This window comes from Dama dama, chromosome 29, assembly GCF_033118175.1.
Source record: "Dama dama isolate Ldn47 chromosome 29, ASM3311817v1, whole genome shotgun sequence".
Taxonomy (NCBI): Eukaryota; Metazoa; Chordata; class Mammalia; order Artiodactyla; family Cervidae; genus Dama; species Dama dama.
The window spans coordinates 31,574,411-31,594,039 of record NC_083709.1 but is presented as its reverse complement, the minus strand read 5'-3'; the positions used below and the strand labels follow the sequence as shown (position 1 = coordinate 31,594,039).

Sequence of the window (19,629 nt, the reverse complement as noted above, 5' to 3'; positions counted from 1 at the left end):
GCTGAAGCCTGCATGCTGGGGCCCGAAGAAGGCTCACAGGAAGGAAACCAGGAGCTGCGAGGAAGAGTCAGCCCCACTGGCCACAACTAGAGAAAGTCCCAGCAATGCACTGAGGACCCAGGGTAGCCAAAAGTGGATAAATAAATAAATAACAAAAAATACCCAGGGTCTAGTGGGGCTGCTGAAACAGGAGTCCTCTGCTTTTTTTCCTGCAGACAGGACGTAGCTAAATGGAAGGGAGAGGGACTTCTGAGGTGCCCAGTGGTTAAGACTCCACCTGCCGATGCAGGGGACATGGGTTCCATCCCTGTTCCAGAAAGTAGGATCCCACCTGCCTTGGCGCAACTAAGGCCGTGCACCATAACTACTGAAGCCCATGTGCCCTAGAGCCTGTTCTGTAACAAGAAAAGCCACCACAATGAGTAACCCATGCACCACAACTAGATAAAGACTGCACACAGCAATGAAGAGCCAAAGATAAATAAATACTTTAAAAAACAAGCAATTTAAAAAAAGAGAGAAATAAAAGGAAAGGAGAGCCCTAAAAGACCTCAGCAAAACTGCAGGGGAAGGGGAATAAAGCGTGTACCCACACTCAGGGAAGAAATCTCCACATATCTTCAAATTAACATGCACATTGCTCTCCAGTCATGAGAAGGGGACTGGATTCAAAGCCAGGGACCTGAAGATGGACCCATGAGCTGGGTCATCCCTCCTGCTGACCTCCAGGCAGCCAAGCTCTGAAGGGGTTCAGAAGCAGGAGAACTTCTCTCTTAAAAGTGGCTTTTTAAGATGTCAGAATGTTAGAAAAGTATCCACTGTGTAGTGGATGCAGAACTGAGTGAGAACTGGGTGGAGGATGGGAATGCTGCCACGCTTGGAGACTGAGATGGACGTGCTGAGGCCTAATAAAATGATACGTGCTACTTGAAGATCTACTATAGCTGCGATATTCATCTGTTTTGACAAAAACTTTGAACTCAAATAAACTCTCCCACTGGCTGGTGACCTTGCCCAAGGATTTAACGCCTCACTGAGACTGCACGTGGCCTGACTTGACAACATCAATGCAAGGCATAGGGGTCAAACAGCCATCAGTGATGGAAATGTTCACAGCGCAGCCACACAGGGCCTGCAGGAAAATGAAGAGAGAATGAGGAAAGGGTTAGGGATTGAGTGGGTGGGAAGAAGGGAAACTAACAAAGTGGGAAAGAAGATCCCTTGGGTGGGGAGGAACAGGAGTATCCCTATAACTTATCACTAATCAAGACTGGCGTGCTGCAGTCCATGGGGTCGCAAAGAGTTGGACAGGACTGAGCGACTGAACTGAACTGAATCAAATTCTCCCACTCCCTGACTCCCTTCCCAACCATCTGGTTCTGGCGCCACCTGCTCGTGACTGACTAGGAACACTGACAAAGTGATGGACTTGGCGCCATCCTGACAAGTGTGTGAGTGTAGCCTGGGGACAGATAGTGTTAGAGGGAAAGCTAGCCTTTGAGCACAATCAGGGATGTTCTGAGGCATCCCAAACTCCTTTTTGGCCTTCCTTACAGCCATTCTTTCTGATATCGTGCAGGATCGTGTACTCAATGCCAACACCTGGCCGATCAGGGGTGAGGTGTCCTCTGTGGGCTTCCCAGGTGGCATTAGTGGTAAAGAACCCACCTGCCAATGCAGGAGACATAAGACACCTGGGTTCACTCCACTATTCTTGCCTTGAGAATCCCATGGACAGAGGCGCCTGACAGGCTACAGTCCATAGGGTTGCAGAGTCAGACATGACTGAAGCGACTTAGCACGCATAGCTGGGATCGTTAGTTATAAGCTTGATACAGTCATGGGAAATCTTCTCCAGGACACAGAAAGCACATGCACCACAGGTGGTTCTGTGATTTATCACAAGAGTGCAATCTTTCTGGGCTTACCTTGGACTGCTACTCAACCAACTGAAGCCAAGGTGACCAAAGATTCTAAAGACTCTCCACATCCCTCTCTAACAATACGACCTGGGTTAACACCATTGAAGGGCAGAGTGGCGTGATGGCTGAAAAAGAAGAGCCACAAAGAAGTGGAGTCACCTCAAAGGAGGAGTCCCCATGAAATTGAAAACAGAGCCACTGAGCTACCTGTGTTGCCATTTCCACCTGGAGGAGAAAGGAGGTCGGGGTCACTGTAACCACACCAGTCTCTTCAGCTGCCTTGGTGCCCATATCTGCGCCATGAGAATCAGCCTTTATCGCCTACAGATAAGTTCATACAGAGCAAGTAAAGCCTGGGGAGAATTACTACCTGCTTTTTTATTGTACAATGAATAACCCTTCTCACTCATTCAAAAACAGTCTGATTCTTCTAACTTGAAGTTTAGACAGGATGAGTAACCACACATGCAGAAGACTCAGGACTAGGGAACCTGGAAGAGGAGTGTCTCAGGACAGTGACCTTCGTTTTGCTCCCGTTGACGAAGACTACTCACCAGGAGAGGCAGTGGCTTGGAGTGCCCATGACTGGCCATGGGTCACATGACAAGTTACACCTGACTCACAGATCTTTGCTTTTCCATAGGAGCTGGTCTACAATCTGAAGTCATACACTAATACAGCCTAGCATCCCACCCTCTAACCTCCACCTTCAATTTCTCCAAATTGTCTAAATTGCCCTCCAGCCACCAATTAGTCAAGGAATTACAGTCTGTGGGTCCTTAGTTTCTTCTTCTCCATCACTAGCCTCTGATCTGTTCTCTCTCTCCACGTAGATGTTATTGGCTGAAATGTGTACTCCATACAAATTTGTTTATTAAAATCTCAACATCCAGTACCTAAGAATGCAATGGGATTTGGAGGTAAGGCCTTTAAAGAGGTGATTAAGTTAAAATGAGACCCTTAGGGTGGGGTCCTAATCTGACTAGTATCTCCCCACCTTCCTCCCAACCCTGCTGGATCTTAGTTCCCCTACCAGGGATTGAACCCATGCCCCTTGAAGTGGATGTGCAGAGTCCTAACCACTGGGCCACCTGGTGTCTCACTGGTGTCCTCATAAAAGGAAGAGATACCAGGGATGGGCACACACAGAGAAAAGGCCGTGTGAGGACACAGCAAGAAGGCAGCCATCTGCAAGCCAAGGAGAGAGGCCTCTGGAGAAACCAAATCTGCCTACGCCTCAATCTTGGATTTCTAGCCTCCAGAACTTTGAGAAAATAATTCTCTGTTGTCTAAGCCACCCAGTCTGCGGCATTTTGTTATGGCAGCTCCTGGAAACTAACAGAGCGGACTTCCTGGTCCATCAGTTGAGCCACATTTCTCATGCCCTCCCGTCACTCTTGTGTCATCACTCCTGTCTGGCAGAAGTCAAACCCTCGGCCTCTTCCACACCTGACCTCAGGTACGTGGTGGAGACCTATTAGATAAAATCACCACAAACGGATATATCGTACTACCGTAGTTCTATGGTCTACGACTAATGGGCCTCTCCAGTACTACATGGAATTCATAATTTCATTCACCCTATATCTTTGGTAAGTTTCTTCTGTGTGCACTGAAGGCTTCCCAGGTGCTGTAGTGGTGAAGAATCCACCCGCCAATGCAGAAGATGTGGGTTCCATCCCCGGGTCGGGAAGACCCCCTGGAGAAGCAACATACTCCAGTATTCTTGCCTGCAAAATCCCATGGACAGAGGAGCCTGGTGGGCTACAGTCCACGGGGCTGTAGCCTCACAGAGAGTGAGGCACACACACACAGGTGCACCTAGGATACATAAGTGAACAAAGTCATAAAGCTCCCTGGTTTCTTGGAGCTTATATCACTGGTTCCAGCATCAACTCTCTTATTCTTCACAAATGATTTCAAACATTCTCCTCTTTGACAAACTTCCGTCCCCTCAGCCTCAGATGTGCTGGATGCCACTTCATAAAGGAAGTAAAAGCCACTAGAAGAGAACTTTTTTGTCACCAAAGGATAAAACATTTTCCACCTTTTTTCTTCCTCCTTCCTGTTAGAGTGATAAGTTTCCCAGACGGTAGTCCTTCTTTGAGTTTTCCAGCTGGGAAAGGTGCTTTTATTGCCCCAGGCATGTACATTTCAGTCTATGTTGTGACTTCTGGCTGACTTCTCTATTTTCTTCCAGAACAGGCATCATTGCTCTATTACTAGTCTCAGGTGCTTAGGATTTTCTTGGTACTCAAAAGCCATTTGGGAAATGAATGAGGAATGAGGGGGCTGGCTGGAGAGAGGGCCCCCACAGCATGTCCTGGGACAGAGCCCCCAGAAAGGACCAGACTCTGAGGGATGCTCCCGCAGGCTGTCTAGCAGAGGCCACCACAGCTTTCTCCTCAGGAACTGTGCTCTGCCTCTGTGGCTTCTGGAAGACAAGTGCTGGAGACTCAGCCTTATAGACGAGGCTCGGGCACAGCTTTCTGGACTCGGGGGGAAGCCTGCGGTGCCCCCATCAGAGGGCTGCTGCTCTCAGTTCCTCTCCCAGGGTTCTGCAGCCAGGGCTCAGCTCCGTGGCCTCTGAAGCCACTCCACCCAGGGGAAGCCGTGGAACCTCAGCACCCCTGTGCTCAGCCTCAGCCTCAAGCAGCCTTCTTTAAAGGGCTGCTTGTGGTCTGGGCCTGCTGGAGCAGGCACCTCCCTTCTCTGCTGCAGGTCCACGGAGATAACCATGGTAATGATATTTAACACAGAAAACTGCATATAACCCCCAAATCTCATCTACAAACTGGAGAATATTCATATATCCTAATAATGTAGTTGTGAGGAACAGAATAAATAGGCAAGCACTTTAGACAAATTTAAGGCCTGGCCTGGTTAGAGTTGCCACATAGACTTGGCAAATAACACTGTCCAGAGCCCACCCAGCCCATGCCCCCGAGTCCTAGACCCATGGCAATATCAAGACTGGCCCAGGGAGACCTCAACAAGGCCCCTAGCCACTAAAGTTGAGGGGTTGGCATCTCAAACTGTCTCTAGAGGATCAATATTCTTTTTGGGTATGCTTTTATATAATTATACCAAAGGTATCACTGTACAGTTAATTTCTATATATTTATCATGGAAATCTTTCCAGGGAAGTTCACCTAGATTGTCCTAATTTTGTGTTTGGGGTGTGATATACTTGATGTTTTTTTCAGATGTTTTTAAACTTAAGGATCAGAGAAGTTAGCATGTCCCAAATGGGGGCTCCTGGACAAAGGGATGTCTGCAGGCATGTGAAGGAGCAGTGCCCAGGCTCCGATGCTAAGACTGTGTCTAGCACAGAGGAGAAATCACACAGCATGCTTGAAGCTCTTTCTGGAGCCCCTAAATCTTAGCAAGTTGTTTGGCAGATCAAAACTACTTTGTGAAAAGTATAAATAAATGATACAAATAATCTCAATGTTCATTTCACTAATTTCAGACTACCTCTGGTGACAGTATAGGCAAAACAATGTTATAAAGACAAAGATAACTTATAAGGAAAAAAATACAGTAAGGGATGGGAGAAGGGGATGTTTCCAGATTTTCAGACATAATTTTCACAATGCTTCACGTCAAAAATTCTTCCCAGTGTTGGGATTAGGGTTAGGCAAGTTAGAAAGTTGCCTCAAATGCAGAGAGGGGGTGACAAGTGACTTAGTAATGTGGGGAAAATGTACATTACTGCAATATTTTAAAAAAGTAAAATTAATGGTAAAAAGTCTTGATGAACAATATATAAAAATTATACAAGACAAGATCTGGCCCCACAACTTAAAAAGTCTAAGAGGTGTACAAGTTCGGGGGGCTGGGAGGGGCTTGTGGCACAAAGTTAAACTGTGACAAATTTCATGCATTCTGTATATTACTCACCGAAGAAACCTAAATGTACTTGCTTGTTAAATATCTGGACACTTCTCACATAACATTGGTAAAAAGTGGTGTGATGTGTTTACCTGAGATACTGAAGCTTTTATAATGAAAAGTTTTGGTCACTTTTCATTCTCGATACATAGAGAAGAACTTGATGAAAATTTTGATCCTGTCAAAAGAGAAAGAGCCCCATAAAGATGTGGCAACAGGATGGTTATCACTGTTGTCAAAGAAAGCTATCAAAACATTGGACTGCCATAGAATTGTAATTTCAACTAGCGGACAAGAAAAATATGTCCTATAATTTGGAAATGCATCATGGATGAGATGGAGAAAAGAATTAATATGAATCAGAAATTCATATGCTGTCTCTCCAAAACTTTCAGCAAGCTAAAATTAAATTAATTCTCTCCATTGAAAATGAGATAAGCAAAGAAGTAATTCTGACAAAATTATTGTTCAATTTGTCTTCAAAATATAGTAAATTATAAAAAATTCTGGTTTTGGTATAAATAAAATGTTTAAAGTTAAACTAATCTGAATTTTAATACACCCACGTTTCAATACTTTTTAACTACTATAAGGCTGTTGAAGGATTCTTTATGAGTTACCAGGGAAGCCTGAAAGTGAAAGTGTTAGTCTCTCAGTCCTGTCCAACTGTTTGTGACCCCGTGGACCGCAGCCCACCAGACTCCTCTGTCCATGGCATTGTCCAGTCAAGAATACTGGAGCGGGTAGCCATTCCCTCCTCCAGGGAACTTTCCAACCCAGAGATAGAACCCAGGTATTCTGCATTGCAGGCAGACTCTTAACCGCTGAGCCACCAGGGAAGCCAAATTAATCATTATTTCAGTTCAGTCGCTCAGCCGTGTCTGACTCTTTGTGACCCCATGAACTGCAGCAGGCCAGGCCTCTGTCCATCACCAACTCCCGGAGTCCACCCAAACCCATGTCCATCGAGTCGATGATGCCATCCAACCATCTCATCCTCTGTCGTCCCCTTCTCCTCCTACCCTCCATCTTTCCCAGCATCAGGGTCTTTTCCAATGAGTCAGCTCTTCGCATCAGGTGACCAAAGTATTGGAGTTTCAGCTTCAACATCAGTCCTTCCAATGAACACCTAGGACTGATCTCCTTGCAGTCCAAGGGACTCTCAAGCGTCTTCTCCAACACCACAGCTCAAAAGCATCAATTCTTCGGCGCTCAGCTTTCTTTATAGTCCAACTCTCACATCCGTAAAATTTAATAAAATCATTGTAATAATCTTCGTCTCCGGATTGGAGATGCCTTTCCCCCTTCCCCCGGAAATAATCCTGAATCTGAAAACACATCACAACATGCTCTGATTTCCAGCGGTCAATCGCAGCTTAAAAGGGCACCGGTGTAAACCGCTCTGGCCAAAATCTCCTCCCAGGAAGGGGAGGGTGGACGCAGAGGCAGGTGCAGAAAATGCGAGGCTCTGAGCGAAGCCGCGGCAAGGTTCCCCTGGGCAGTCGTGTTGGAAAAGGAAGTTTACTCACGGCTCCCGCGTCCCCACGCGCTCCCTGAACCCCGGCGGCGCCTCGCCCGGGCTCCCGGGATCTCCCGGTGGATCCAGCGCTCGAGTTCGCAGCGCTGGAGGCGGGTCGCGCTGGGCGGGCGGTGTGGTCAGCGCGCTATGGCGAGTTCGGGCGCCCCCTCCCGGCCGCTGGGGCGCAGTGAGGGCAGCTTGGAGAGCCTTGAGTTGTATGCCTGAGACTCAGTTTCACTAAAGCGCTGAGTTTGGGGACTCCAGGTCTCTCAGAGGATGGCAATGGTGATCACCATTCTCCAGGACTGGAGAACATCATTCTTGTTGTCATCAGTGAAGGAGCTGGCAGGCCCCCGCCCTCCCCCCCGGGGCGGAGGGTGGTTGATTATGCTGCGTATTTATCCAGCTGCTCTGAGGACCTTCCGGCAAATGAGATGCTTAATTAGGCCAGAATTGTCATTTTCAGCACTTTTCTCATTTTAGTTTCCACCTAAAAACTTTCCCTGTCTATCTCCGGCATCAGAGAATGTCACAGCTTTGATGCTTCTTTTGTGTAATTACACTGGAAATGAAATACACTCATGGAAAAGTCTCAGTCCAATAGGATGTATTCATCTAAATGAGTCACCTCAGGTTGAAATAAAACACAAAGCTCAATCTAACTCTGTTCTTTAAGTCTAATAAGAAAACTTAAGAGGTGTGACCCAATACTCTATTTTGACAGTTTTTAAACTGCACCAAAATATATCTAGCCACAACTCTCTGTATTTCCTTTTTAAGATCTAATACATAAAGTTTGAATTCTTCCACAATGATTTACAGGACCATAGCTCTCGTTTTCTGATGGTCTACAGTTAATAGTAGCATAATATTGAACATGGATTAATTCATACAGTTCTCTTCATTCTGTCACCAAAGTGTGCTGACTGCATAAATAGTGACAATGTGCTTGGTGATGTGGATTCCAGGACAGTCAGGCAGGGATGGTGGCTGCCCTCCTGGGAGCAGGGGCGAGGACCTCGGAGGCAGGATGAGAGGAAGGAGGCAGCAGGAGGTCAGAGCAGCTGAGGGCCTGTACTCAGAGCTGAGGAAGAGGAGGGACTGGGAGCAGCAGAAAGCTCTACTTCCAGACAGTCTGGGGCTCCTGAGTGTAACTGACACCAGAATTTGATTTCCCTTCTAAAAAACCAAGACAACTTCAGTTGTGGTCACAGAGGATATCATGTTCATCAAATATAAAGTTTGCAAATTACAGGCTGAGAATCTGAACTTAATGAATGATAGTAGCCTTTCCTATCAATATAACCAATAGTAATGTCTTTAGTCCATTCTCAGTTCAACCAGGAGAAGCTTTGACTGTAAGGCCCTTAACACTGTCAGGGGTCTGTATGTTGAGGCCCCCAGTGCAAACTCTAGGAGAGGGGGCTGCCCATAGGATTGTGAAGAAGCAGAGCACAAGATTCCAGTCTTAGAGAAGTGCCTGGAACATTCTGGAAAAAAAAATCTTACAGCACTTGAATCCTTTTGCAGAGAACCAGCACCTCAGAAAATTGTCCAAAAAACCAAACCAAACCAAAACAAAAACATGGCTGCTCTGTGAAAAATACAAATGAGATAAACTGTCCCTTACCTCATCCTCAGTTAGTCTCAGACCACCTCTGGTAAGATTATTTTAAGACAAAGACTTTTTTAAGGGTTAAAGAGACCAGGAAATCAGTTATACAACGAGATAGGGGAGAGGATGGCAAGAAATGGGACATTCCTATACTTTCATCCAGGGAAGATGGCAACAGTACTTCTAAAGCTATTTCTTGGGTTAGTATTGGGGTAAAATAAGAAAGGACTTTTCTTAAGTATGAAATGTAAAAGGCACCAAATCTAAGATGTCAAGATAGATAATATTGTAATTCAATGTTAAAAAAAAGAAAATGCCAAAACACACACTGAACGAAACATCAAAATTTTAAATAAAGACAAGAAATGACTCTGCATTTGCAGGGTCATGTCTTACAAGGGACGGTTTCACGTCAATGAACTCTGGGAAATTTACGTTGAGTCTATAAAATTCTTACCAAAGAAAAGGAAAAGATGGACCGGGTAAACTTCCTCAATGCTTCGTACAAGACATTGCCTCTTTTTCCTTCCCTGCTTCCTCCCTCCCTCTCTCCCTCCCATTCTTCTTTCCTTTCTTTTTGGCTGCACAGCACTGCATGTGGGATCTTAGCTCCTTAACCAGGGATCAAACTGGCACCTTCTGCACTGAAAACTCAGTCTTAATCCTTGGACCACCAGGGATATTTCCACTAACTCTTCTTTCCATACGACACTCAGGTGGGGTCCTGGCAGCAGTGTTTCAGAAACCCAGGTTAAAAAAAAATTAAGACTGTTACAGAGTCACAAACAATTGTCAAGCAAGAACAGAAATGATCTTGAATATATGAATGAGTTTGCTTCCACTACAGCAAAGAAAGCAAAATTAAATTCTTGTTGTAATATAAAGAACTGTAGTTTAAATAGAATTTAATAAAATGCTGTTTAATACTCATATGCATTTTAATACCATATAGCAAATAGTTAAATATTTTCATTAAAATATTTCAAAGTATAAACATTTTAAATAGGTTAAATATGATCAATATTAATTGTATTTAAATATTAATAAATTCATACATATAAAAATACAGTGCTATGAGTGTTTTAATATTCCTACTTCTCAGTTAATTAATGCTTACTCCCCCACTTCAAGGCCGATACCTTAAAAGACACCCTGAAAGTCCCAGGGCATCTCCAGGGGCGCACAGCTCCCCCGTCCTCGGCCGGGGTGGGGACCGCGCTCCGATTCACCCCCAGGAAGTCCCCAACACCGTCCAGTCGTCCCATCGCCGCGGCCAAGTTCCCTATTCCCTGAGCTGTCCTTTCATCGCGTCAGAAACGATCCCGAATCTGTAAAATAGGCCCCAGCTCGCTCTGATTCTCTTTCTCAAACCCCTTGGTAAACGTATTTTCTTTGTAAAGACATGCCAAGTCGCTCAGTTCTGTCCGACTTTTTGAGACCTCCATGGATTGTAGCCCACCAGGCTCCTCTGTCCATGGGATTCTCCAGGCAAGAATACTGGAGTGGGTGCTATTTCCTGCTCCAGGGGACCTTCCCAACCCAGGGATCGAACCCAGGTCTCCCTCATGGCAGGCGAATTCTTTACCGTCTGAGTCACCATGAAAGACCTTTGTAAAAATGGCCTCGCTCAAGTTTCTGGGCGAAAAGAAAGCACCAAACTCAGGGGAAAGCAGAAAACGCAAGGTTCCGGGCTTGCCACCACACGAAAATGTCTCTGGCGAGGGCTCGGAAATGAAAGTTTCTTCGTGCACTATTAAAGCCGCACCAACTTGGTCTCTGAGCAGCGACGGTTTCCTCTCTGGCTGCCAAACCCGCTGAAACGAAGTCTCAGAACTCGCAAAGAGTCTAAGAAAACCGATAAAAAGACATCCTGAGCCTTCTTGCGGACTGCTAGAAAACCGCGCTGTGACAGGACTGGGCGGAGAAACCTTTCGCTCATTGATTAGTGGTGCCGCGCGCCCCCTCGTGGCCCTCCAGTGAATCACGGAAATTCTCTATGGCCAAGATCTGTTTGCTAGTGGCAGGAGTCATGCTCTGCTCCATCCCTGCTTGTTCTCTTGACAACAAAGAAATCTCCAGACATTTGAGACAGATGAAAACGATCCCCTCTCAGTCATGCCTAGGGCACAGACACGACTTCAAGTTTCCTTGGAGAAGAGAGAATATCACCTCAATCCGGATGACTCAAGGCACCTGTTATCACCAAGTGATGCTCCAGCAGTTCTTCAACCTTTTCACCACGGAGAGCAGCTGGGGTGCTTGGAACAGCGCCCTCCTGGACAAACTACTCTCCAGCCTGGGTCAGAGCCTGGAAAAGCTGGGAGAAGTGACTCTGGATTGTCCCGATTTGGCAATTGATGTCCAGAAGTATTTCCAAGGAATCCATCTATACTTAAAGGGAAAGGCATACAGCCCCTGTGCCTGGGAGGTCGTCAGGGTGGAAATTGAAAAGTGCCTTTCCCTCATGTAAGAATCCTCAAGAAAAGTCAACAGATAAAATGAAAATTATACTTGTAACAACTCTCTACTCAATCAGATTGTTGTTTTCTCAACTCTCCAAAGTGAGCTGGACTTCTGTTTGCTTACAAGCTGAAAAATAACTGAAATAAAAATCGTAGTTTTACAAAAATAGAAAAACAAAGTCTCTTTTCTTAAATAAACAATTTTATAACACAATGTAAAAGATCTTTATGTATTTGGGGGTATTTACTATCTTCAACATCTGAAGGAAGGACTGACACACACCTGGTTCAACATAGAAACGATCCTCACAGACCAACAAGACCACATGCCTCCTGCAGGGCCACGTGGAGGACTCTCATTTCTGCTGTCATTGAGCCCTGAAATGAATCAGGTTGTCAAATGTTTTCTGGAATATTAAGTAACATCATGTTCTACACTATACACACTGGTTCCTCACAGATGCCAAAGCTGACCTATCTATGTATTTAACTACCTGGACATTTATTTATCTATTTTAATATTTATTTAACTATTTATAAATATTTACATTATTTTGTTGATAAAATACTAGGTATGTGTACTTATGGGAAAATGGATATTTTGTATTTAGTCCATTTATGATTTTTCTTCCTTTATTAAATTCTTACTCTAAAAGACTTAATTTTTTTTCATTAAAACAGAAACACCAATCCTGAATGGCAACCTGATTAAAAAATGCATTTTACAATGCCTTGAGCCCCCTTTAGGATTTGCACGCTAGAAGTAAAAATATTCTACCTTTAGCTATGTTGTTTGTTGCCCTGAGGAACTTGAAGTGAACATAACCACTCCAACGCTTTTTGTAACTCTGATTTTTTTAAAAATAAGTAACCTAAAAGCAGTGATGAAAATAAAAAATCCATTTTTCAGGATTTCATGAATTCTTGGGAAGGATTTTCTGCCTCTTGTTGGTTGTGGAATTTTTCCCCCCGGAAAACAATTGGAGAGATGCTTGAAGACGTTGTATTCAGTTGGCGAGAGGTCAGGTGAATATCCTATCCTCACAGTCAAATATCACAATCATTCACTTCCTCCCAGTGTAGAAATCCCTATTTCTCTCCTCATTCACTCTGCATGAAGGTGTCCTCTCCATTCAGACAGCTGTGTCCTTCTCCATTACGGTTTCTGGTTGTCAATTTCCCCTTAAGCCTGCAAACCACCAACTAAAAGCAGAACCTGAGATAGAGTTCTAGATCTGTCAGAGACTCTCCTATGACTTCACCTGCTCTGCCTGCCAAGCACTGCAGGTCCAGACTGCCCAGGCTCCCAGGGAAACACAGTACATAGAGGGAACCCCGCCCCCCAGTGAACAAGGGTGGCGACTCCAGGAGCTCCTCTGGGCGTCTACCTGGGCTCTTGCCCGTGCTGATTGCACTAGGAGGAACTCACCTAGTTCAAGAATCTCAGTTGCTCAAAAGCCCTAAGCACCGGAAACTTGGAGTTGAAAGTCAGCAGCAGCTTGAGAACTTGGAAGGAGAACAAAGATGTTTAATTGTTCACTGGAGCAGCAGCGGGTCCTCAGGACACGGAACAACACAGATGAAACACACTGAGGCAAGTGCTTCTCCACAGCACTCCTTTTCAGAGAATGAGAAGACTGACGTGGACGCTGAGGGACGGAGACAGAGCACGATGCCTGGCCTCTAGCTGTGTCCCCAGCACGGGTGACGTTCACACCACAGCAGCCTGCAGAGTCCTGGAAGGGGCGAGGGTCACTCCCTCATGCCGATTGTTTCTTCCTTAGAACCCAGCAAGTTATCACAGAGCAGGGCAAGAGGTGCCTGGGGACAGTGCAATCCAAGGAAGTTCTTAAATTCCATCATGGTGTCTTTGCATCTTTGAGAGACAAAATCAAACAAGATTGAATAGAAGGGACACAGGCAGGACTTTTAATACATTTAGCAACAGTGGGTCAGAGCTTTCCTCTCAGGACATATGTCAGTAACGTGCAAACTGGAAGAATACAATTTCTCAAAGTAACAAAGATCTTTGTGGAAATTCATGTATTTAATGTAGGCAATCTACATTAAATGTAGGCAATCTACATTAATGTAGAATCTATATGGTTCTCAGGACATTGATGGATCAATCAGCTTTCTCTTCTTTCTGGTTGGGAAATGTAGCACTCAGGAGCTATATGTAAAGTCAGAGGGACTTTTAAAATAATTTTATTTATTTATTCATTATTCACTGTGCTGGGTCTTCATTGCAGCACGGCCTTTTCTCTAGTTGTGGCTAAGGTGGGTCCTCTCTAGTTGGGGTGCACAGGCTCCTCACTCTGGTAGCTTCTCTCGTTGGGGAGCACAGATTCTAGTGCACTTGGCTTTGGTAGTGGTGGTCCCGGGGTCTAGAGCCCAGGCTCAATAGTTGTGGCACCTGGGCTCAGCTGGTCTGCAGCCCGTGGCATCCTCTAGGACCACATGTGGTCACATTGGCGGGTGGACTCCTTACCACTGAGCCCCCATGGAAGCCCCTCAGAGAACATTTAAAGTACATTGAGAGGTCTGGAAACCTTCTTGAGGATTAGGGTGCTAAACAAGTAAAAAACATGCTGATATTACTGCTAAAAATATCATTTCATTGACAAATTATTTTCTAAATAAGCTTTTCATCTCTATTCTATAGTATTACATAATGATGTTTGATAGGTTGACCAAGAAATTTTTAAAAAAAGATAACTCTACAAGACTTTGAGGCTTATTTCACAATTCAAGCCAGTCTCTCCCTGCTAAGGAGAACATTGTTCGCTGCTTCTGTCTAGGAAGCACATGTGTTCCTCCATCTTGGTCTCACACAGGCTTCCTCAACACCCACATCTTGAACAGAATTAGGAAAACAGTAGATGTTCTTCACTGGACTCCATCAGGAGACAACAGGATGACCGTCTGGACTGGAGGTGAGAAATGCAGGTGATTTCCTTTAGAATGAGAACAGCAGGTTACCTAAGGAGCTTACCTGGAAGGGGACCGTCAACCACTAAAAAACAACAACCCAAAACATGATTCCTGAGAGTGTATTTTATTGGGAGTACTTGCTGAGGACTGCAGGCTGGAGGTCAGCCTCTCCTCAGCTCTGAGAAACTGCCCCACGGACGTAGAGGAGGTCAGTATGCATGTGACTATGGTGAAGGGATGAGGTGCCGATCAACTCACATCTTGGGAGAAAGCGGCTGAGAATCAGGAGGAACAGATGTCTCTCTGAAAGATTTTAGAGCATTTCTATCCATGACAAGTTGTAACAATTGGGTTCATAAATTTCCTCTGGAAATTATCTAACTCTCTGCTGACCTGCTGTGTCAGATTTCCCAGAGCAGAGAGTGCCTCGTTCCTGATCTCCATTCTGAACTCCTATCAGGGTGTGTTGGAGGTCAGGGACTGCAGTGGGTAGTGACTTCATTCTGCAGAACCTGATGCTGAAAGATGTTTTCATTGTCATTCTGAAGGAGAAACATCAGAGCTCATGTGGCGAGGAACTGTAGGCTGCTTTTTCTTTGTTCTTAAACTCACAAGAAAGGTCAAGAATTTAAAATACATAGAAAGTAGGGCTTACCTCTCATAGGGTTAATAAAACTATTTTACTATATTTCATTGAAGAAAACACTCTTAAAAGCTAAGACTTCCTTCTGAGAGGCTTGTGTGATCAGACATCCCCAAACAGGGATTAAAATCAGGTCACAGCAGTGAAAGTGCTGGATCCTAACCACTAGACAATGAGCAAACTCCTGCTTTTCTTTTAGCTGGAAGAACAATCTATTTCCTTCCAACTACTTAATAGTAATTTTGTCTATTTATGATTAGATCTTACTTTTGCGGACTTCAGACCACACACTGTGGCCCCACAAAACAATAGATAGTGACCCTTTGGCATTTGAAATTGATGAAGGGGTCTTTCTCAACTCATTCTCCTCCTATCACTTATTTCACTGCTTCCTTAATGTCATGTTCATTTGCACCCTTCCTTTTTTGTTTAATGGGATCTTTCCGACAAATCAAAACCCCCAAGGTTTGCTCCTGAATCTTTGCTATGGTTGGAATAGTTCATTTGTCTAGATTTATATTTTTCTCCAGGAGTGTGACCCTAAGAGTTAATGAGAAGATTCATTTAAAATTCTAAAGAACTTGGAAAGTGACTAGTCCATTAGTAGCAGGAAATAAAATTCAGGTATTATTTTTAATATCACAATTACTATCATCCAGATTAAGATCAGGATGTTTTGGAATCGTTTAATTCCATTTCATTCTAGTTTTTTTCAAAGCAGCTTCTCATTGAGTGAGTGGATTTATTACCTAGACAGATGCTCAGCAAAGCTGGCTCCAAGACACTGACAGAGAGGGTTAGTATTCCAGCAATTGGCATTCCAGTTGTCCATCTCTTGTTAGGTGATGGGTTGGACTTCTTCCTTCTCTCCTGAAATGAATCCTACGTGCATTAATTGAAAGAAAAATGAGGTAGCTGATCTTGCAAAGCAAAGGACAGTCACCTGACCGGGACTTAACCTTCGTTGAGCTTCTGTCAGAAGCAGCAATGTCCCAGCCTTTCTGCTGTTCACACTGGCCTCATGCTTCCCCTCTGCCACAGCCTCATCCCCAGCTGTGCTGCACTGAAGTTTGCTAACTCAGAATACATCACTGTGCCAGGGAAAGTCACTTCCCTTCGTTCATGTTCAAACAACCAGACTTAGATTAGTTTTCTTTTTTGCCCACAAAAAAACTGGAATTTTACTTTCTAGGAACATGGCAAAGGGAAACAACAACAACAACAAAAACCTAAAGTATTAAACATGATAGAGATACAGCCCCTCTGCCTTCTTTACTTCGCTTTATTGTTCTTACCTCAACATGAACCAGAACCGGGGCAGGAGCAGCAAGACAAATCCTGGCCAACAAGTCACTAAATGAATGGAGAAACTAAGTGAAAAATTATAGTCAAGTGAAGGAAAGAAGGTGATTTCTCCCTGAAGGAGTAGCCTGGTTCTCACCGTCCTTTGTTCTCAGAGGGAGAAAGAGACAGAGGAACAGAGAAGTGCAGTGGAATCAACTGCCTGAATGAATGACTGAAACTCACTAGAGTCTGTGACATAAGCTTCCAGTGAGAGCCAACACCATCACTAAATCTCCTTCCTCCAGCTCAGAAACTCTGAGGAGAAAAGTGTTGAACAGTTTAAGTAAAAGTGTTGAATAATAAAATCTTTCTAATTTGATTAACAAATATCCAATTGGATGGATCCTTTTGAAGTTATTGGGAAATAGGTAAAACTAATACTTTAAATTGATGACATTTTCTTTTAACATATTGTGAATACATAAACGAAAATCAAAGAAGGAAGTAAAACTATATAGAAACATTTAGAAAATGAAAATTACCATGATCCCTATTTAATGGTCTTGCTTAGAAATCATGACATCAGAGGAGCTACCTCAAGGTGCAGCAGACGCCATCTCCACCAGCCCAGCAGCCACCTCATCCTCCCCATGGCCTTCGTGCTCTCTCTACTGATGGCCCTGGTGCTGGTCAGCTACGGCCCGGGAGGATCCCTGGGCTGTGACCTGTCTCAGAACCACATGCTGGCTGGCAGAAAGACCCTGAGGCTCCTGGGCCAAACGAGGAGGCTCTCCCCTCACTTCTGTCTGCAGGACAGAAAAGACTTCGCTTTTCCCCAGGAGATGGTGGAGGGCGGCCAGCTCCAGGAGGCCCAGGCCATCTCTGTGCTCCACGAGATGCTCCAGCAGAGCTTCAACCTCTTCCACACAGAGCGCTCCTCTGCTGCCTGGGACACCACCCTCCTGGAGCAGCTCCACACGGGACTCCATCAGCAGCTGGACGACCTGGATGCCTGCCTGGGGCAGGTGATGGGAGAGGAAGACTCTGCCCTGGGAAAGATGGGCCCCACGCTGGCCGTGAGGAGGTACTTCCAGGGAATCCATGTCTACCTGCAAGAGAAGGGATACAGCGCCTGTGCCTGGGAAATCGTCAGATTGGAACTCATGAGATCCTTCTCTTCATCAACCAGCTTGCAAGAAAGGTTAAGAATGATGGATGGAGACGAGAACTCACCTTCACATGACTCTCACTGACTAAGATGCCACATAACCCTCGTATACTCACCTGTGTTCATTTCAGAAGACTCGGATTTCTGCTTTAGCCACAATGTTTCCTGAATTCAATCAGCAGTACTTTCTCTGTAGCAATAAGCAAGTAGATATAAAATGTATTCAACTGCACAGGGTTCAGTGGATAATGGATGACTGCTCTGATGTTATTTATGTTTATTTATGTACTTATTTTCTTTTATCTCATCATATTTATATTTTCATATAAAAAGTTTGTCTGCATTGTAATAAAGTTTAGAAAATATGTTCATTTACTTAATCTTGTAAGTTGTTTTACTTATTAAATTCTTATGAAAGTAAATTTGTTATTTCATTCAGTTCAGTTCAATTCAGTCACTTAGTCATGTGCAACTCTTGTGAACCCATGAACCGCAGCACGCTAGGCCTCTCAGTCCATCACCAACTGCCGGAGTCCACCGAAATCCATGTCCATTGAGTCGGTGATGCCATCCAACCATCTCATCCTCTGTCGCACCCTTCTCCTCCTGCCCTCAAACTTTCCCAGCATCAGGGTCTTTGGAAATGTGTCAGCTCTTCGCATCAGGTGGCCAAAGTATTGCAGTTTCAGTTTCAGCCTCAGTCCTTCCAGTGAACACCCAGGACTGATCTCCTGTAGGATGGACTGCTTGGACCTCCTTTCAGTCCAAAGGACTCTCAAGAGTCTTCTCTAACACTATAGTTCAAAAGCATCCATTCATCAAGAGGTTCTTTAGTTCCTCTTCACTTTCTGCCATAAGCGTGGTGTCATCTGCATATCTGAGGTTATTGATATTTCTCCCAGCAATCTTGATCCCAGCTTGTGCTTCCTCCAGCCCAGCATTTCTCATGATGTACTCTGCATATAAGTTAAATAAGCAGGGTGACAATATACAGCCTCGATGTACTCCTTTCCCTATTTGGAACCAGTCTGCTGTTCCATGTCCAGTTCTAAGTGTTGCCTCCCGACCTGCATACAGCTTTCTCAAGAGTCATGTCAGGTGGTCTGGTATGCCCATCTCTTGAAGAATTTTCCACAGTTTATTGTGCTGCACATAGTCAAAGGCTTTGGCATAGTCAATAAAGCAGAAATAGGTGTTTTTCTGGAACTCTGTTGCTTTTTCGATGATCCAGCGGATGTAGGCAATTTGATCTCTGGTTCCTCTGACTTTTCAAAAACCAGTTTGAACATCTGGAAGTTCATGGTTCACATATTGCTGAAGCCTGGCTTGGAGATTTTTGAGCATCATTTACAAGCATGTGAGATGAATGCAATTGTGCAGTAGTTGGAGCATTCTTTGGCATTGCCTTTCTTTGGGATTGGAATGAAAACTGAACTTTTTCAGTCCTGTGGCCACTGCTGAGTTTTCCAAATTTGCTGAAATATTGAGTGCAGCACTTTCACAGCATCATCTTTCAGGATTTGAAGTAGCTCAACTGGAATTCCATCACCTCCACTAGCTTTGTAGTCATGCTTCCTAAGGCCCACTTGACTTCACATTCCAGGATGTCTGGCTCTAGCTGAGTGTGAGTGATTACACCATCATGATTCTCTGGGTCATGAAGATCTTTTCTGTACAGTTCTTCTGTGTATTCTTGCCACCCCTTCTTAATATCTTCTGCTTCTGTTAGGTCCATACCATTTCAGTCCCTTATTGAGCCCATCTTTGCATAAAATGTTCCCTTGGTATCTCTAATTTTTTTGAAGAGATCTCTAGTCTTTCCTGTTCTACTGTTTTCCTCTATTTCCTTGCACTGACCGTTTGAGGAAGGCTTATCTCTCCTTACTATTCTTTGGAACTCTGCATTCAAATGAGTATATCTTTCCTTTTCTCCTTTGCTTTTCACTTCTCTTCTTTTCACAGCTATTTGTAAGGCCTCCTCAGACAGCCATTTTGCTTTTTTGCATTTCTTTTTCTTGGGGATGTTCTTGATTCCTGTCTCCTGTACAATGTCACGAACCTCCGTCCACAGTTCATCTGGCTCTCTGTCTATCAGATCTAGTCCCTTAAATCTATTTCTCACTTCCACTGTATGGTCATAAGGGATTTGATTTAGGTCATACCTGAATGGTCTAGTGGTTTTCCCCAC

The 19,629-nt window shown here is 44.5% G+C and overlaps 2 protein-coding genes across 2 annotated transcripts; both read left to right on the top strand.

Moving 5' to 3' along the window:
• The first annotated feature begins 10,946 nt into the window (after positions 1–10,946).
• Positions 10,947–11,420, top strand: LOC133048976 (interferon alpha-1/13-like). Its single transcript, XM_061132965.1, has one exon. The coding sequence runs from the start codon at positions 10,947–10,949 to the stop codon at positions 11,418–11,420; it is 474 nt and encodes a 157-aa protein (XP_060988948.1).
• Positions 11,421–16,923: 5,503 nt separating this feature from the next.
• On the top strand, positions 16,924–17,526 carry LOC133048728 (interferon omega-1-like). The gene has a single exon (XM_061132509.1). The coding sequence runs from the start codon at positions 16,924–16,926 to the stop codon at positions 17,524–17,526; it is 603 nt and encodes a 200-aa protein (XP_060988492.1).
• The last annotated feature ends 2,103 nt before the right edge of the window (positions 17,527–19,629 follow it).